We start from the raw sequence: 18,146 nt of genomic DNA, 5'->3' as shown, positions 1-18,146 counted from the left end.
GTAAGACGCTGATGACGTGTTATCTGGTGCGCCCGAGCTTCGTTTACAGTCTGAGGGAGACGCACGCTATATTCAAGCTATTCTACATTGTTTGCGTGGATATCATTTTTTTAATGGTGCGTAAATGTGCATGTCGCGGATGAGACACTTTTACAGCGTGCGTCTCCCTCAGTCTATAAATGAAGCTCGGGCGCACCAGATAACACGTCATCAGCGTCTTACGCCATCAGCGTAACTGTGAAGGATTGGCAACAGACCCGGGAGAGAATACAATGCTGAATAAAGTCTTATTTTGTGTTATTTTTGGACCAAAAAGTATTTTCGATGCTTCAAAAACTTCTAACTAACCCACTGATGTCATGGACTACTGTGATGTTTTTATTAACTTTATGGACATGGACAGTATACTGTATATACAGCTTCAATGGAGGGACAGAAAGCTCTCGGACTAAATCTAAAATATCTTAAACTGTGTTCTGAAGATGAACGGATCGAGGTCTTACGGGCTTAGAACGACATGAGGGTGAGTCATTAATGACATTATTTTCATTTTTGGGTGAACTAACCCTTTAAGTGACAAATAAATAAAATAAATCAAAACTCCATGCGTTAATCCTGAGGCGCCTTTCGTCATGACACTCGTAAATAAAAACTTCCATGTCTTATTTGAACTAGAAACGAAACATGAAAGGCTCTTGTATTCAATTTGTCCCATTTTTACGGTTTAAAAATACTGCTAACAAAAAGGGCGCCTCAGGATTAACGCATGGAGTTTTTATTTACTTGTCACTTGACAATTATTGTTAAATGTGTGCCTGCATAACTTTTATAAGATTTATTTTCTTTGGTTTGATTTTGTTTTATATACATTTTTTTTATTTAATTAATTTAATTACTATTGAATATTTATAATCAAACGAAACAAATGGATAGAGTAGCCTATAATTTTAACTTTAAAAAAAACTATTAATATTATAGACCTAGCTAGTAAGTTAGCCTATATTGTATTTTGTTAATAGGAAAAAGCAAAATTCGTATCTTTTATAATATTTGATATATATATAAAGTATATATTTTCCATTAAATCGTTTAAAAAAAATCTTTAAAATAACGTTGTTTGAAAATAACGCCTTTCTCCGCCCACTTCCGGCATCAGACTGTCAGGCTGGCTATAATACTGTCGTCCTCACACTGCTATGACGTATGGTTCTGCGGTTCTGCAGTTGGTTAGTATTGGGTGCGGTAGGTGGAATGTGGTAAAAAAAAAAGTTTTTTTTTTTTATGGTAGCCTAAATGGACTGCATTCATATAGCGCTTTCACAGACCCAATGGCCATTGGCCACCAAAGCGCTTTACATTTTGCCTCACATTCACCCATTCATACACCGACGTTTTTAGGTTGTTTAGGTTTAACTTACTGTAACCGACATTTTAACGATTCATAAAAGATTAATCGGATCAGATATTTGAAGGACACGTTTACAGTTTGTCAAGTTTGCTTACAACCAGGATAATCATTATTATTAAATGTAAAGGAATCATACTAGGCGATTTGAGCGCAGAAAGTCGCTCCACTCCGTTTTGTATAGCCAATGTGAGTCCTTTCAATTGAGAAAGAATAGAATATAGTTGATATGAGAAGGCAGGTAGGCTACTCACTCTGTCACTCAGTTCTCCAACGGCGCCTCTGTGATGTGCGATGCGCTGAGACGCTGACCGTGTTATAAACGCTTAAGTTTCACTTTCCTTTCATTTGAAACTGCACAATGTAGGCTAGATGAAATTCTGGTGCGCACAATAAAGTTCCATTTGTTTGTAAAAGAGTGGTTATTTTGCTTTCATTTCATGGTTTCGTGGGGCTGTTTCTTTAGTTATCAATTTGTTCATATAGGCTACAACTTTTGCAGAGCTCATGTCTAGTTTCAGATTACTCTTTACTTTCAGTTTAGGTACTTAAAACGACTTAAACGAAGCCTACATTTCCACTTAGCCTATAAAAAATCTTGGGGAAAAAAATATATCTTATTCTTAAATCTGAATGTTGAGTCATACATATGGACATGTTAAACTATGAGAAACACATAGCCTAGCTATCATGCCGGGATGGCATTGTGCAATGTGGCGTGTGTGCACATCACACTGTGCAATGTGGCGTCGGAGTGACGTCTTTTCTATGACATTTTTGGACGTCCAATTTCGGTCCACTGAAGGGGTTGTTCTCTTACGTAGAGTTCTCTCGTACTGCGTCGAAAGAACGCTACGGGAAAGATATTTCTTTGTCGAGATTGAAGCCTAAAATTAATCCTTAATTTTGTAATATTGTAAAACGCTTTTCTGAAGCATACAACCTAGGCGGAGCAATACAGCTCACCCATTGGCTGCTCTGCCAGAAAAGCACAGCCTATGCGAGGCCAGAGACGCTGACCAATGAGGACGCTTCGCGCCCTTCTGCGTCACCTCCCGCCCAAACAGGCGTGGCCTAGGCCTATAAATACGAGCATAGCTGTCTAACACGCCGATTTTCTTAAATTCAACGAAGCTGCACGCATCGCTGGATTGATTCGAGCCGCCACAGCCGTTTGGATACAAGCACCTCAGCAGGACGAGCCCTTACCTGAAGCCGCTGGTCATCGCCGCCTTCAGCCGCCGTTCCCTGCTGCGCTTCTCCGGCGTGGAATATCCTTTACATTATGTGTGTGTGTTTTGTGTGTGTGTTCGCCGTCGCGTCACACAGTTTTTCCACACTAAAAGAGCCGAGCGTCTTTTTCAAGATGTCTCGCACCTCCTGTGGCTCGTGTAGAGCCCCGCTCAGCGACGGGGACCACGTGTTGTGTTTCCTGCCTGTGAGTATCACGCAGCTTCAGCTCTCGTCGATGGCGGCTGCCATCACTGTGATTTGATGCCTACGGTGACTCTGCGGACTCGCCTGGCGTTCATTTACTGAAGCTGCATCTTTTCCGCCCGCTGTAGTGCCGCGCCGTGAAAAGCGCCGTGCTCAGCGGAGCCCGGAACCTCCCTCCACCACGAGGTGCTCGCCGCTGCTGCCGCTAGCTCCTCCGCCCGCTTCGCTGGACTCTCTGACCGACGGACAAGGGCCGCTGTGTGCCACCGCGTCCGTCATGGACGAGGAAGATGAAGCCGTGTCTGTGGAGGACGACTGCTGTTCTCTCCTCGCTTCGGGTAGCGAGGGATGGGCGAGCTCCGAGGATCTCCCCTCCCCCGCCGCTCGTGAGCGTCGACGGAGAAAGACCAGCATCGATGCGCTTACCGGCTGGACGGCTGCTTTTCTGCAGAGGAACGTACGTTACCGTCCTCACGACCCGCGCCTTTTTCTTCCTGAATTCACGAAGAAATCGCGGAGTCCCGGAAAGCCCCGTTTTCAGCCAGGATGCGCATTTCTGCTTCGAGGAAAGCTACAGTGTTAAAATCCCGCCGCGGCCGGATTTCACTAAAATGTCTCGCTCGCACAGTCCCAACATTCGCGACCGTGCCAGTGTATTTTTGCAGTCACCAAATCGGCATCAATGCCCGTTTGCCTGCACACAGACGCCGTTTTCACGACGCCCCAGGTAAATCTGAAAATGTATTTACTGGTGTTCCGGCCACGGCCGATGGTGTAATGTGTGTATCCGTAATGCCCACGACCTAGTGCCCATTCGTACACACAAGCACAGCCCTACACAATACAGGGCTTGCACACATAAAATCGACTCATGTCGGTTGTGCTTCACATGTAAGTTAGTGAACGTGCCCGCTTTTCAGTGCCCACAATCACTACACACTGCATGTCCCGTGGTTTCTGTAAAAACGAAACGAATGTACGGTCAGTCGGTTCTGATAGACAGTACTCTCTGTGCTACACGGTGTCCCGGCCATGGCCGATGATGTAATGTGTGTAACTGTATGCCCACGACCCAGTGCCCATCTGTACACACAAGCACAGCCCCGCACAATACAGGGCTTGCACACATAAATCGACTCATTTCGATTGTGCATTATATGTAGTGAGCGTGCCCGTTTTCAAGCGCCCACAATCACTACAAGCTACATGTCACGGTTTCTATGAAACGAAACCAATGCACGGTCAGTCAGTTCTAATAGACAGTACTTCCCAGTGCTATAAATGTACCCGCGTTCACGCACCCACATTTATTCTCAAACATGCCGAGCCGTACGGGGCTCGCACCGCGCGCTCTCTCTTTCAGCTGAGAGAGCTGAGAGCGCGCGCGGGCTGCCCGCTCGATTAAGCGCGCCCCCGCATCACGCTGCAATGGCGCCCATGTTACAGCACACGACTGCTCTCGTGTCGCCGCCATTTCGCGACCAGAGCCCGGTTTTTCAACCCGTGCAAGCACAGCCCCGTTCAACACAGGGTTTGCACACATAAAATCGGCTCACACCGATTGTGCTTTACGTGTAGTGAGCGTGCCCACTGTCCAGTGCCCACAACCACTACACACTGCACGTTCCGCGGTTTCTGTAAAAACGAAACTAACGAACGGTCAGTCAGTACACAAACACAGTGTCCCCGGTGTTATAAATGTGCCCGCTACCAAGCGCCCACGTTTATTCACAAACATAACGAGCCCCGTAGGGCTCGCCCCGCGTGCTCTCTCTCTCAACTCAGAGAGTCGAGCGCGCGCGGGACGCATACTGTGTTAAACATGTCCCCCGCCTCAGACGCCACGGCGTCCATGTTACAGCACACGGTTGCTCTCGTGTCGCCGCCATTTCGCGACCAGAGCCCAGATTACATTCAACCCCTAGTCACACGTGCAGATGCATGGGAAGGACTACCCGGGGTCTCAGAATGGGTGCTAGAGACTATAAAAAGAGGCTATTCGCTACAGTTTCATCGACGCCCTCCCCGTTTCACGGGAAAAGTCGAAACCACGGTAAAAACAGAAGTAGCACATCTACTTCGAGCCGAAATAGCGAAGCTATTGAGCAAAGGGGCCATAGAGCCTTTATCTCAAGCTCAGAGCGAAGGGGGCCTGTACAGCAGATATTTCCTGGTACCGAAGAAAGACGGGGGTCTCAGACCCATTTTAGATCTAAGGCGTCTGAACAAAACGCTAACAAAGCGGAAGTTCAGAATGCTCACGACCAGAAGTATCCTCGCGCAAATTCGCCGAGGAGACTGGTTTATGGCAATAGATCTGAAAGACGCGTATTTTCACATACAAATTGCGTCACGTCACAGGCGATTTTTGAGATTCGCCTTCGAGGGCCGGGCATATCAGTACACAGTCCTGCCATTCGGCCTGTCTCTAGCACCTCGTACATTTACAGTGTGCATGGACGCGGCGCTGGCACCCCTGAGACTCCGGGGCGTTCGAATTCTGAACTATTTGGACGATTGGCTAATTCTGGCTCAATCGCCGTCAGAACTCGCTCACCACAAGACACTAATACTCGATCACCTCGAGTGCTTAGGTCTGAGAGTCAATTGGGAGAAAAGTTCACTGTTTCCCAGTCAAAGGATCTCCTTTTTAGGACTGGATCTGAACTCACTGTCTATGACAGCACAGCTGTCATCACAGCGCAGGCGAAATACCCTGCAAATGGCGAAATCCTTCCTCAGCGGCCACATAGTGCCACTCAGGAGATTTCAGAAAATGCTGGGCCTCATGGCCTCAGCCTCAACAGTGCTGCAGTTGGGCCTGCTGCGCATGCGCCCACTACAGTTCTGGTTGAGAGCGCGCGTACCGCGCCGAGCATGGTTACACGGTCGTTATCGCCTCAAGGTCACTCAGGAATGCATTTCAGCCCTGACACCATGGAGAGCGTCAGACTGGTACCGGTCAGGTGTAAGCCTGGGGACTTCCTCGAGCCTGAAGGTGGTGTCCACGGACGCGTCCACCTCAGGCTGGGGAGCACTGCTCGACGGCAGACCGCTCTTTGGCCAGTGGGCAGAGCGAGCCAAACTACCGCACATAAACTGCCTGGAAATGATGGCAGTGGACTTTGCGCTGAGGCGCTTCTGTCCCCGGATAAAAGGACACCACGTCCTGGTCCGCTCGGACAACATGTCGGTAGTAGCCTACATAAACCGCCAGGGTGGCGTGAGATCCCGGAACCTATTCAGGTTAGCGGAACGCATACTGGTGTGGGCCCAGCACAACCTGCGCTCGTTAAGAGCAATGCACGTGCCAGGCCACTTGAACGTAGGCCCGGACAGACTCTCACGGGACAACGTTCCTACGGGAGAGTGGTCCCTACACACACAGACAGTGCGTCTGCTGTGGAAAACGTTCGGCAGAGCGGAAATAGACCTGTTTGCAAACCAGGAAAACGCTCACTGCCCAGAATTCTTTTCGAAGAGCGCGAACGCGCTGGCCAGAGTCTGGCCCCGCCGCCCGCTCTATGCTTTTCCTCCTGTCTCACTCCTGCCTCAAGTGCTGGAGCGTATCAAGGAGAGCGGATGCTCAGTACTGCTAGTTGCTCCATTCTGGACGAATCAGACCTGGTTCCCAGCTTTGATGCGACTGAAAAGTACTGCCCCGTGGCCGATTCCAGTGAGGAGAGACCTCCTCTCACAGGCCAAGGGCTCGATTCTGCATCCTCACCCCGAGCTTTGGTCCCTACACGTATGGGCCATAAACGGGTACCCGCTAACCTCCCAAGAGGAGTGTTAGACACGATCGAACAAGCTAGGGCTCCGTCTACTAGACGGCTCTACGCTTCCAAATGGTCGGTGTTCTCTGGATGGTGTTCAGATCAAGGTCTGTCACCACTTCAGTGTGGAGAACCGGAGATAAGGATAAGGGAAGAACCCCATCCACGCTCAAAGTCTATGTGGCTGCCATATCAGCGTTCGTTAATCCAACGCTTGGCCGTTCACTAGGCAGGAACGACCTGGTGGTCCGCTTCCTGAGAGGCGCCAGGAGGTTAAACCCTCCAAGGCCTCCTTCAGTCCCCGTTTGGGACCTTTCTACAGTGTTGAACGCTATGAAAGGGGCCCCTTTCGAGCCTATTCACTCAGTTGACATGAAACACCTGTCTCTCAAGACCGTGTTTCTTTTGGCTCTCGCTTCAGTGAAGCGTGTGGGAGACTTGCAAGCGCTCTCAGTGAGAGCTTCTTGTATGGAGTTCGGGCCAAACGACTCTATAGTCGTATTGAAACCGAAGCATGGGTACGTGCCTAAGTCCCTCAACACACCGTTCAGGGCTCAGGTCATCTCCCTGTCGGCCCTGCCGGCCTCAGAGGACGGAAATAGCTCCCTTTGCCCGGTCAGGGCATTAAGAGCTTACGTGTCCCGCTCCGCTGTTTTTCGACAGACGGAGCAGCTCTTTGTTTCGTTCAGCGGGCGCTCCAAGGGACGAGCCGCAACGAAACAGAGTCTGTCTCGATGGGTAGTGGACGCCATTGCGCTAGCCTACGCATCTAGAGGCTTGGAATGCCCTTTGGGCATCAGAGCACATTCCACGAGAGGCATGGCCTCTTCATGGGCTTGGTATAGCGGAATCTCGTTACAAGATATCTGTATGGCGGCAGGCTGGGCCTCCCCGTCTACATTTATTAGGTTCTATAACCTAGAGATTCCTGCGTTGCAGGCTAAACTGCTCTCGGTCTAGAAGACTATGTGTAAGTGTTCCTGCCCCGCGCTGCGGCCCAGGTCACTTCAATGTTTAAAATGTATAAGTGTTCCTGCCCCGCGCTGCGGCCCAGGTCACTTCAATGTTAATATGTATAAGTGTTCCTGCCCCGCGCTGCGGCCCAGGTCACTTCAATGTTTAAGCATCACTCACTGACAATGTGTCCCATGAGCATGCTATTACCCCTCATATATATCTATATTACATATATATGCTATTATGCCTTAAGAGGCACTACTATAAGGGATGATGCTATTTTAGCCGCTCTCCCTATACTTCTTGGGGTAGGCGCTTGTATACCAGGGCGCGCGCGCCCTTAGGTGTCTGTGTCGATCCAAGAACACGCACGGCGGTTTGCATAGGGTTCCCGTAGCGTTCTTTCGACGCAGTACGAGAGAACTCTACGTAAGAGAACGTACTCGGTTACTAACGTAACCTCGGTTCTCTCTAGGAGAGGGAACGAGTACTGCGTCTCATGGCCGTGCGTGTCCACGCTGCGTCGCTTCATTGACGAAAATCTGCGTGTTAGACAGCTATGCTCGTATTTATAGGCCTAGGCCACGCCTGTTTGGGCGGGAGGTGACGCAGAAGGGCGCGAAGCGTCCTCATTGGTCAGCGTCTCTGGCCTCGCATAGGCTGTGCTTTTCTGGCAGAGCAGCCAATGGGTGAGCTGTATTGCTCCGCCTAGGTTGTATGCTTCAGAAAAGCGTTTTACAATATTACAAAATTAAGGATTAATTTTAGGCTTCAATCTCGACAAAGAAATATCTTTCCCGTAGCGTTCTTTCGACGCAGTACTCGTTCCCTCTCCTAGAGAGAACCGAGGTTACGTTAGTAACCGAGTACGTTTTGTAACGCCAGACGACGTCTTTTATCGACATCTTAAGTGAACACATCACATAGCAGGAGAAATTGGCACATTGTTTGACTATCCATAAATATATTTTAGATGGTTACAATTGTACTTTGACTAGTCTTAATTATGATTAGAGATATCTGCAATTGTAAAAGGACTAGTAAGAAATTTAATTCGAGATATCTCTATACTTTTGGACTGGTATACTATTCAAGATATCTGCAACTGACATATCATACATACACAAATGTAATTAGAGATATCCCTAATTTAATTTAGACTAGTCAAAATTATATTTTCAGATATCTGAACTGTGCCTGCTCCTGTAGAAACTGCTGTTGTGGCAGACGGAATTGACATTAATATACTGTGGAATTATAGAGCTGTGAGCAACAGGGACATTTATTTGACAGCTTTGAGATTTTTTTGTTTGTTTTTTGCTTAGGCTACCATATCTCATTAGATGTGACATACTTCATTCAGTATATATATATCATGTGATCAGTAAACATTGATCAGTATATCATCAGTGAACATTGATTTTGTGATCATTCACTTAAAAGATCCGATTTTATTTGGTTAGAAAAATCCACCCTTCTGATGTGATCAGGATAATCCTGTTTTTTTGGATCAAATCGATCCCAAACCGAGTTCAAAGTTTTGAAAAACCCAAAGGGCAGGTTTGTGTATGTAAAATCACAAGTTCAGAATCCCTGGAGATTCTCCAAGGCCCAGTTGTTCAAAAATAATCTGATCAGATTTCGGCTATCGGATTGGATCAAATCTTGAAAAGTTTGGTTCAAATCATCAGTTTGTGTTGTTCAAAACTTTTTAGTTGGTTTGGGATACCAAAAAAATAAAAAAATAAATAAATCTGGATTATACCGACCCCAGCAAAAAGGTCAAATCAACATTGTCAAAATGTAAATGCTTAAACACATTTCACTTGACAGGATGTCAATGGATTAGTCAGTTTATAAAAATTATAGCATTGCTGTTGACTTACTGATAATACAGATAAAATATGTACATTAAAGATTTGGGTAATACTTTATTTCGATAGCCCACTTTAGACATTCTACTAAGTTACTTTGCAACTACATGTCAACTAACTCTCATTAGAGTATTAGACTGTCAGCTTAAAATTTGCTAACACTTTATTTTGTTGGTCCCCTAACATACATGCTACTGACTATAATTTGACAACTACAAGTCAACTTATTCTCCTTACCCGAACCCTAACACCTAACCGGTACTGACAGTCTAAAGTCTACTAATACTCTAATGACAGTTAGTTGACATGTATTTGAAAAGTTACAGTTAGTAGAATGTCTAAAGTGGACTATCGAAATAAAGTGTAACCAAGATGGGTTGTTAACTAGCAGGTTTCAGTCAGCTATTTATATAACAAAGATGGTTCTAGTGTAAATGGCAGGATCAACATTATGTTTAGGACAGGGACTAAAAAGCATACTAAAAATAAATATGCTTAGCCTCAATTGTTCACTGACCATAACAATGACAATCAGCATGTGACAAATGAAAGGGCTGCTCAATTATTAATCAGAATCAGAACATTAATTTGCCTTCTTGCTCCTTTGTCTCACAGTCCATTTCAGACATCTCTAGACAATCCATTTGAATACAATTCAACTGTCCAAAAAAGTTTTATATTTTTATATCCACAGTGGAAATGATGGTGATTACAGTAATATGCACATGCAGAGGTGTACACAAAAATGATTGTAAACTACATACACTAATAAATAAATATATACATATAGTACAGTTTTAATACATGAAATATTCCATACTTATATACATACATATATATATATAGGTTACAATTCTAAAGACAACAACAAATTCCAGTTTGAAAGTGACTAAGAATCCACCACAAATCATAAACGTCTTGCTGAACATATAATGTAAGAAATACCCAACATGTTTGTCCAATATGAATCGTTTTACAATCAGGAACTTTGGAGGATTTGATTTGATTTAAGTCTTAGGCCAGAAAACATTGCCACTATTCATTACAGCAAAAGTAAGAGTAAAACACAGAAATGTATATTTGAAAAGGGAAACCTTGTTTTAAACATTTTCGCTCTAAGCTTCTTTTTTTTCCTGGCTCCTCGAAAGGCTTTGATTTACATTGACACAATGAGGCAAAGCATCGACTCTGAGACTCTTCTTTAAAGATAATTTGAACATTTCAAAACTTCTGAGATTTGCAACAAATATGACACTGTGAAAAGGATCAAAATTGTTAATGTTTCATATTAAACTTTCAGATAAAAAAAGTATGCTTCTACTGTTTAAGAGGAACTGAAAGGTTCTGTAGAACTTCTTTTAATAAAACCAGGATCTTCAGGAAATTAAATCTGCGATATTTCTCCTTAAAAAATGTAACACTGATGAGAAATATTTCAAACAAACTGATTTTTGATTCGTAATGGGTTATGGCATAGATTGTTGAGCTTTATCATAACTAATTTCTGACAAACTGAATTAGATGGGTTTGTATGATCAGATAGGACAGAACTGACAATACACAATGGGAAAATATATACTGTAGCAGCTATAAAATGTAGAAATAATATAAAACATAATTGTCCTGTATCATTAAATACAAAATAAATCATCACTAGAGCAATAGAAAAAAAGGCATGACAGGTTTATTTTTTCTTTCTGCTATATAAGCAAAAAAAATTCAAGCTTGAACAAAAAAACAGTCGAGAGCAAGGTTTATAAATGTGTTAGGCAGCATTGATGGGCTTGTATTTTATAAACACAAGTCGTTGCTTTATCGATGATGCATTACGATAAAAAATTAATTAAATGTAAAAATATTGTATTAACAATTTAATTACCACACAAAAGAGGCGAACTACAAATCACAATTTATTCATCACACAGGAAAGGCTGTTTTCTTCAATATATTACCCCTTTTTATCCAAACATATAACAATTGTTGAAATCAAGCAGGCTGAGAATGATTTTGTGTGTTTGTCTTTTTACGCCACTATTTACGGCATTGACAATTCCAACTCCCTAACTGATATTTTCAACCTTACCACAATCTCATGGAATTCTAACATGATGCTCATTTATGTTTCAATGAATTGAAAAAACATACATGCCTCAGAAACATAGATATGATAAACAATATCTACTTACAAAAAGCTAAACTTTATCCATGATACCTCGGTCTGGTGCTTATCAGAGTACGTAATTAGCATTTGCTCTCTGCAAAAAAGTAACATACAAAGCAGCACAAACACACAATCAAACCAGTCAGCACTAGGTAATCGGATACATACAATACAGATATACATTTTTTTTCCTCTTCTGTTCTTGGCAGTAACAAATATTGTATCAAAATACATCCAATATTATAAACTGTGAAAAAGTGAAAAAGAATTTCAAACAAAATAGCACTAGTCCAAAATTTACAAGCGTAGAAAACCATATGGACAAAATCAACTGAATCCATCAGACGGAGGTCTCGGACTGTAGCTGTAGTACAAACTTGTGGGACTTGGGGTGGACGTACTCCTCACTGAGTTTGAGGTGAGGGATAGCTTTGCTTGTGACCACTAAGCTGAAGTCAGACGATTTGAGCTGGAACTCAGAGCCGTGATGGAGGGGACTGGTGACCGACGCCTCGCTGACCAGCGTCCACTGCCGGGTCTGCCAGCACTCTCTCCCGTACTGCAGCGTGGGCCCAGCCATCAGATAGCTCTCCAGAAATGCCTAACAGAGAACAGCAGCATCATTTCTGTTCAGTGATATCTGCTAGTACTGTACAGTGAGCTGATTTGATTAGAAGTTGTGTAATATTTTAAATTCGATTAGAATTGTCCTAAAACATCAGTAAAAATGTTTGAGTAAATAATTAAATTGTGAGACAGAGATTGATTGTATGTAGTTCAGGCAGATCAGTTTAATTGAGAAAGAAAAGACCAATCACAATTTAGTATGCAAATGTAAAAATGACATCAAAACTGACGTACATACTGCTACTACGGTAAATACGGTTGTCACTTCTCTTCTGAGTGTGTCAGTTTTAACTGCGGTTGAAGTTTCGAACATTTATTGGAGAAATTGTGAGTGGAAATCATTTACATTTCCATTGAGTACATACACAAGAACGGGAAATATGATGAAAAACTAAATTCATGACATAAAATCCTAGACTGTGAAAGAATATTCACCCCCATTAAAAATTCACCCCCCTCACAGTTGTCATGAAGGGCAAATTTAGCTATACAGACCAAAAACACTTTTTGTACGAAGCTGTAAACATATTTTTTTCTGCTGTAAACATGGATTGACTCTCTTTTGCAGCCTGTATTCCTATAGGTCAGGGGTCGGCAACAGGCGGCCCGCGGGCCAAAACTGGCCCGCCAGCAATATTTTCTGGCCCGCCGGATTATTTTGGAAATCCGTTTTTTTTTTTTTTTTTTTTTTACTATAACGGTTTACAAATAGGCCCCGTTTATCAGTGATGCGTTGATCCAAAATGAGCGAGTGCCTGCGGTCACCCGCGGTTACGAGTCATCCAAAAATATTTTTAATGATATTCGGGTCGCGGTCGGTCGGGTCGTTTGAAATAAAGATGCCAATTAAACCTTTGTAATATAGTACTAGACCCAATGTTCTATGAAATACACAGGTCTACACTTTATTGGCTGAATAACATGGCGCGAGGATGACGCACGAGCTCAGTCTGCAGATAGAGATAAAAAAAGTGGGAAATCCTTATTTTTTTCCCTTCTCTTCGCGGAGGACATCTAGTTCAGTCCGGACAATTTATGTTTGATTGAATGAGTATTCGTTCTGCTGGGACATTTGGTTTCTGGGGTTTAAATGTGTGTGGAATTGAGTTAAGGTATGCCATGTTTGTTTGATCTATATCGGAGCGCGGCCGCGCCTCCAGCGCTGAATATCTGTGTGTTGCCCGACGGGGTATAAACCTTATATATCTGTCAATACACGTTGTTGAACCTGGGTATTGTGGACTTTTCGTTAATGTATAATTATTTTAAGTTTATACATGTATGATTGATTGTTTATTTTGTTGATTTAAGGGGTTTCTTAACCAAAAGTAAGCTAGTCACTGTCTGTAATCACCCCAGTAGGTATCAGATCCGCCCGTTACCTTATGTTTTGCGTGATGTAGCCTACTTTTCCCTTACTCTTTTAGTGTAAGGTAAATTGTTACATGTTGAGCGCGTATACTTTTGAATAAGAGCTGGAAGTGGAAGCGGGTTGGGTACAATATTTTCTTTCTTTTGTTTGTGGTCCGAGTTGCGGGCGGGTTAGTTGAAAACGTCGGTCGGGTACGGGTTGTTTATACATTGACCCGCGCATCACTGCTGTGTAGCCTATCATTCGTTCAATCGTTTTTTTCCCCAAATTAAAATAAAAAATAAAAAAATGAAAAACGACTTGTTTTTGAGATTTGAGATTCTGAAAACGAGATCTAAATTTTTAAAGCAGGTGAACACAGAGTGTATTTTAAGCGGTTGCTGAATTGAACCTTGTGGGAGCGGGACGGGAAAAAACAGTCCCGCGCAGACCTCCTTAAACCTTAGGTGTGTAACGTTAGCCTATGTGTGTCCCGAGTAAATAATCATTTTAAAAAAGGAATAAAGTTAAAAAGTTGGACTGTATTGGTACAGTCCATTGGTAATACAATGCTAAATCAGATAGATGTACAACAACATGTCCAACAATCGATTTAAATAGTAGCCTACATGGGGTTTAATTTATCGTTAATAAGATGTATCCGCGGCATTTTCTCGTGTGGTTCAATGGTCCAGTGGTAGAACTTTCGTCAAGTGTTTAAAAGGTTTTGGGTTCTAATCTGCATTCGTATAGTTGTTTTTTCTTCTTCTTCATCAAAACCGATTATGCTCATCAGTGGTTGTATATCAAGTAGTAGGGACACGTTTGTGTGCATTATATTTTGTGATTTCACCGTAACGAATAGGCCTATTCCTTGTAGCTGGCCCGCCATCTACTGGATAAAAAAAATATTGGCCCGCGGCCAAAATTACTTGCCGACCCCTGCTATAGGTAGACGTGGATTAGCCGAGAGTCAGCTGATGCGAGCTTGACTAACGTGACCTGCCAGAACTGATGCTACACTTGATTTTCAAGAGAGAGACAGGAAGGTTGTCGCTTGCATAAAATAAATATTATGCCTTTAAATATGTCAAAAAATATATATAAATATTTATAATTAAGGAAATGTATGTAAAATGAATAGTAAATCAATTTTTTTTTCCAAAAAAGTTGTTACACAAACTAAATTATTTAATTTATATTTTTTGTTTTGAAACCAGGCAAGCACAACTGGTTCATATAATAACACAGGGCAAGTAAAAATTCACAAATTGCTGAAAATATAGTAGCTGGCGAATTTTTTATGATTTTTTGTTAAAATGGGTGTCCTCCTGAAGATAAACAGTCAACAGCTCAGTTAATTGCATACTACTGCTCTCATAAAAAAATCTATTTCATTCCAAATGTTATTCCTAATCGGAGGCTTCTGAAAATATTTAGTTTATATGTGAGGTTACAATTAGTGCTACAATGCACTAAGTGTATGTTGTTGTTATAACTTATAGGGCCCTATCTTGCACCCAGCGCAATTGACTTTGAACACCGACGCATGTATCATTCCTATTTTGCACCCGCGCACAGCAGACTTTTCCCTCCACAGACGCACGTCGGTAAATTAGGGAATGAACTTGCGCTCGCGGGGGCGGTTCAGCGCAAAGAGGAGGCGTGTTCCGGCGCAAAACTTCCATGGTGCTATTTTCCAGTTTTAGAAAGCAATTGCGCCACTGACCATGATAAAAACAGTCTAAAGACAGTGGCGCGTTGCGCGTTAGTGATATGGTATTTTAAGGGCGCGTGCTTGGCCATAATGTAGTGTGTTAACGCGCATCCACTTTGATTCTCTAATAATTATAAACAGACGCAGCAGTTTTCATTTTTGCAAATCATACCTTATTACAAGGAAAAATATTAACACACGAGGGAGGTTGTGTCCGTGAAGATGTGAAAAAGATCTATCTAGATAAAAAAAAAAAAAAATCTAGATTAGGCTACACATTTACCCAAATTATAGGCCTGTTTAACCGAAGCTAATTTGAGTGAGTTTCTCCCATCATCCCCAGTGTCACTTCTCTGTGTTTTACGGCCCTGACGAGAACATCGGTCTCTTTGGCTGTGAACTGCTCCTGGCGTGTGCCGGCAAACCCGCCTAATAGCAATCCGCCATGGAACAAGCGCGCCGGCTCTTAAAGGGAATGTGAGAGGACGCTCTGATTGGTTTATTTCACGTTACGCCCAAACCACACCTATGAATAATGAAGCTACTTCAGACCAACCCCTTTTAGATTTGCGTCGGGCGCAAGAGTCGTTTATCCGCCGGGAAAATAGCAACAGCGCCGGGATCCGCCCACAAAGTTACTTGCGCTTTGCGCTTTGACACTTGCGTTTCAGATCGTTAAAATAGGGCCCATAAAGTCATTAATATCTGCCCATTTACACAGATGTGAATGACTTAAAATCAACACAACCCTCTCGCTCATATCGAATGTGCGCAAGTGCTCATGACTCCTGTGACAGACATTTGGTGGTGTCAAATGGGAGAAGTCTAGATTAATGTCACCCACTTTTGTGAGAAAGCGTGTCTGTGTTTGTCTCACCTTCGGGGTCATGTTGTTTGTAATGCAGAACGCCAGGTGGGCCTGAATACTGTCCATGCTGTGGCAGTGCTGCTGGCGGGTGGTGCGCAGGTATTTCTGCAGTGCTCGAGCCATGGAGGGGAAGATGGCCTGTGCTGCCTCACGTGGATCCATCTCATCTCCCGGCGGCTTCTTTTTCTCCTCCTCCTGCAGCCGTCTAACATGTGTGAACGCCTCCTCTACGGCCACCACCAGCCTGGAAAACGTTGCATATTAAGTTGCAGTAGTTTCATTAAAACCACAACTCTATTTGAAATATCTTTACTGTATATTACTGCATGATCTGGAATCACTTTCATACTTCTTGTTCCACAAACTCTGCCACTCTATTGTTTCTCTTACCGTGCTTTGCGCTTTCGGACTCTTCGATCATGCTCAGCTTCCTCGTAGTACAGCTCATTGTGGCTGGTGTCTCTCTGTCGAGCGGCCGCTGCTATTTTAGCTCGAGACTGAGCTGTTGCAGCATCGCTTCCAGCACCTGGAAAGACAAAAATCAACATTATGAGAGAGAGAACAGATGCAAGTACAATTCAATATTCTAAAAAATGACTAAAAGTCATCTTGACATTGTTCCATATCACAAGAAAAACGGATACCTTTCAAAAAAATTGACCCATTGCGAAGTCTGTCAAGCTTTTATAGTGTTATCAAAAGTTATCCTTCTGATGTCATGCACGTTCCTATCAAACTTGGACCCCAAGGCCAAGGGATTGTAATGCCTGATCAAAAATACCGTACATGCCTTCATACTGTTGCAGATTATCATATAAATTGTAATTTAACAGCTGTAATAACTAAAAAGCACTTTCATGAGGATAATATAGTAGTCTTTTAAACAGTCTGAATATTACACTAAATGAGAAAACAGTTTCTTTGTTTGATAATATTGATGACAGAAAAAAAAAAAAGACGTCAGCAATGCTTTAGGATAATTTAAATCACCAATCTAATCACAATTATTATTATTTACATCCAGTCATCATTCAGTTTATTTTCCATCAGGCTAAGACAGGTCATATACACTAACATAAAAAGGTTGGGGTCAGTGTGAAATTAATATTTTTATTCAGCAAGGAAGCATTAAATAGATCAAAAGTGACAGTCAATACATTTATAATGTTACAAAAGATTTCTGTTTTAAATAAATGCTTTTCTTTCTATTCATTAAAGAATAAATACTATCATGGTTTGTTCAAAACAATTAAGCAGCACAAATGTTTACAACATTGGTAATAAGAAATTGTCTTATTCTTGAGCAGCAAATCATCATATTAGAATAATTTCTGGAGGATCATGCGACACTAAAGACTGGAGTAATGATGCTGAAAATTCAGAGGAATCACGGGAATAAATTAAATTTCAAAACATAAATAGAAAACAGTTATTTTAAATTGATTTTTTTATTACCGTTTATATAACTTCTTTTAAAAACATTTTAAAAAAACAGACCCCAAACTTTTTAACGATATTGTATATCTACTGCAAAAAGCCCACTAGCAGTCAAGTAAACCTTTATGTGGAATCAGGTTATGATGATTATACGTAATGCATATTAGCTGAGTGTGCATAGTAATGTGGTGAACAGAATAATTTATGCATATTTATCCATATTCAGGTCACAGATATGGTTAATACTGCATGACAAGGGCAGGATGACTCTCCTCTGTAGGGCAGGTCTGTGATCCGTACTATAACTCAATGAATCACCTCCAGAAATCACATTTACTAAATCTTCCTCAGTGGATTTTTGTGAATAACATGACAAAGACAAAAAAATGAAATAAAATACATACAAACACAAACACCAAGGAGGACCATTACGAGAAATAAGATACAACAATAATTATACCCACAGACAAAAACAAGTTAAGTGTATTCAGAAGGCTTTCAAACCTGGAAGAAAGGAGATGTGGAATTTTTTTTCG

At 42.5% G+C, this 18,146-nt stretch overlaps 2 protein-coding genes across 5 annotated transcripts in view; both read right to left on the bottom strand.

Annotated features, from left to right (window-relative positions):
- Positions 1-1,738, bottom strand: part of LOC307002104 (interferon-induced GTP-binding protein Mx-like) — a 28,074-nt gene extending 26,336 nt beyond the window's left edge. The window contains exon 1 of one of the 2 annotated variants that reach the window (XM_079619374.1): positions 1,660-1,738. The gene's annotated coding sequence lies outside the window, so the exon portion shown is untranslated. The remainder of the gene's footprint in view (positions 1-1,659) is intronic. The other variant, XM_079619373.1, reaches the window with a different exon arrangement.
- An 8,373-nt stretch (positions 1,739-10,111) lies between these two features.
- vangl1 (VANGL planar cell polarity protein 1) overlaps positions 10,112-18,146 on the bottom strand; it is a 33,627-nt gene continuing 25,592 nt past the window's right edge. For all 3 annotated transcript variants that reach the window (XM_079619376.1, XM_079619375.1, XM_079619377.1), the window contains 3 exons: positions 16,564-16,699; positions 16,183-16,417; positions 10,112-12,211 (listed from right to left, as the gene is read on the bottom strand). In XM_079619376.1, coding sequence (XP_079475502.1) covers positions 11,951-12,211; positions 16,183-16,417; positions 16,564-16,699 — 632 coding nt within the window. In that variant the 3' untranslated portion in view covers positions 10,112-11,950. The remainder of the gene's footprint in view (positions 12,212-16,182; positions 16,418-16,563; positions 16,700-18,146) is intronic.

This window comes from Phoxinus phoxinus (assembly GCF_949152265.1).
Source record: "Phoxinus phoxinus genome assembly, chromosome: 7".
Classification (NCBI taxonomy): Eukaryota; Metazoa; Chordata; class Actinopteri; order Cypriniformes; family Leuciscidae; genus Phoxinus; species Phoxinus phoxinus.
This window is presented reverse-complemented; position numbering and strand designations above follow the sequence as displayed.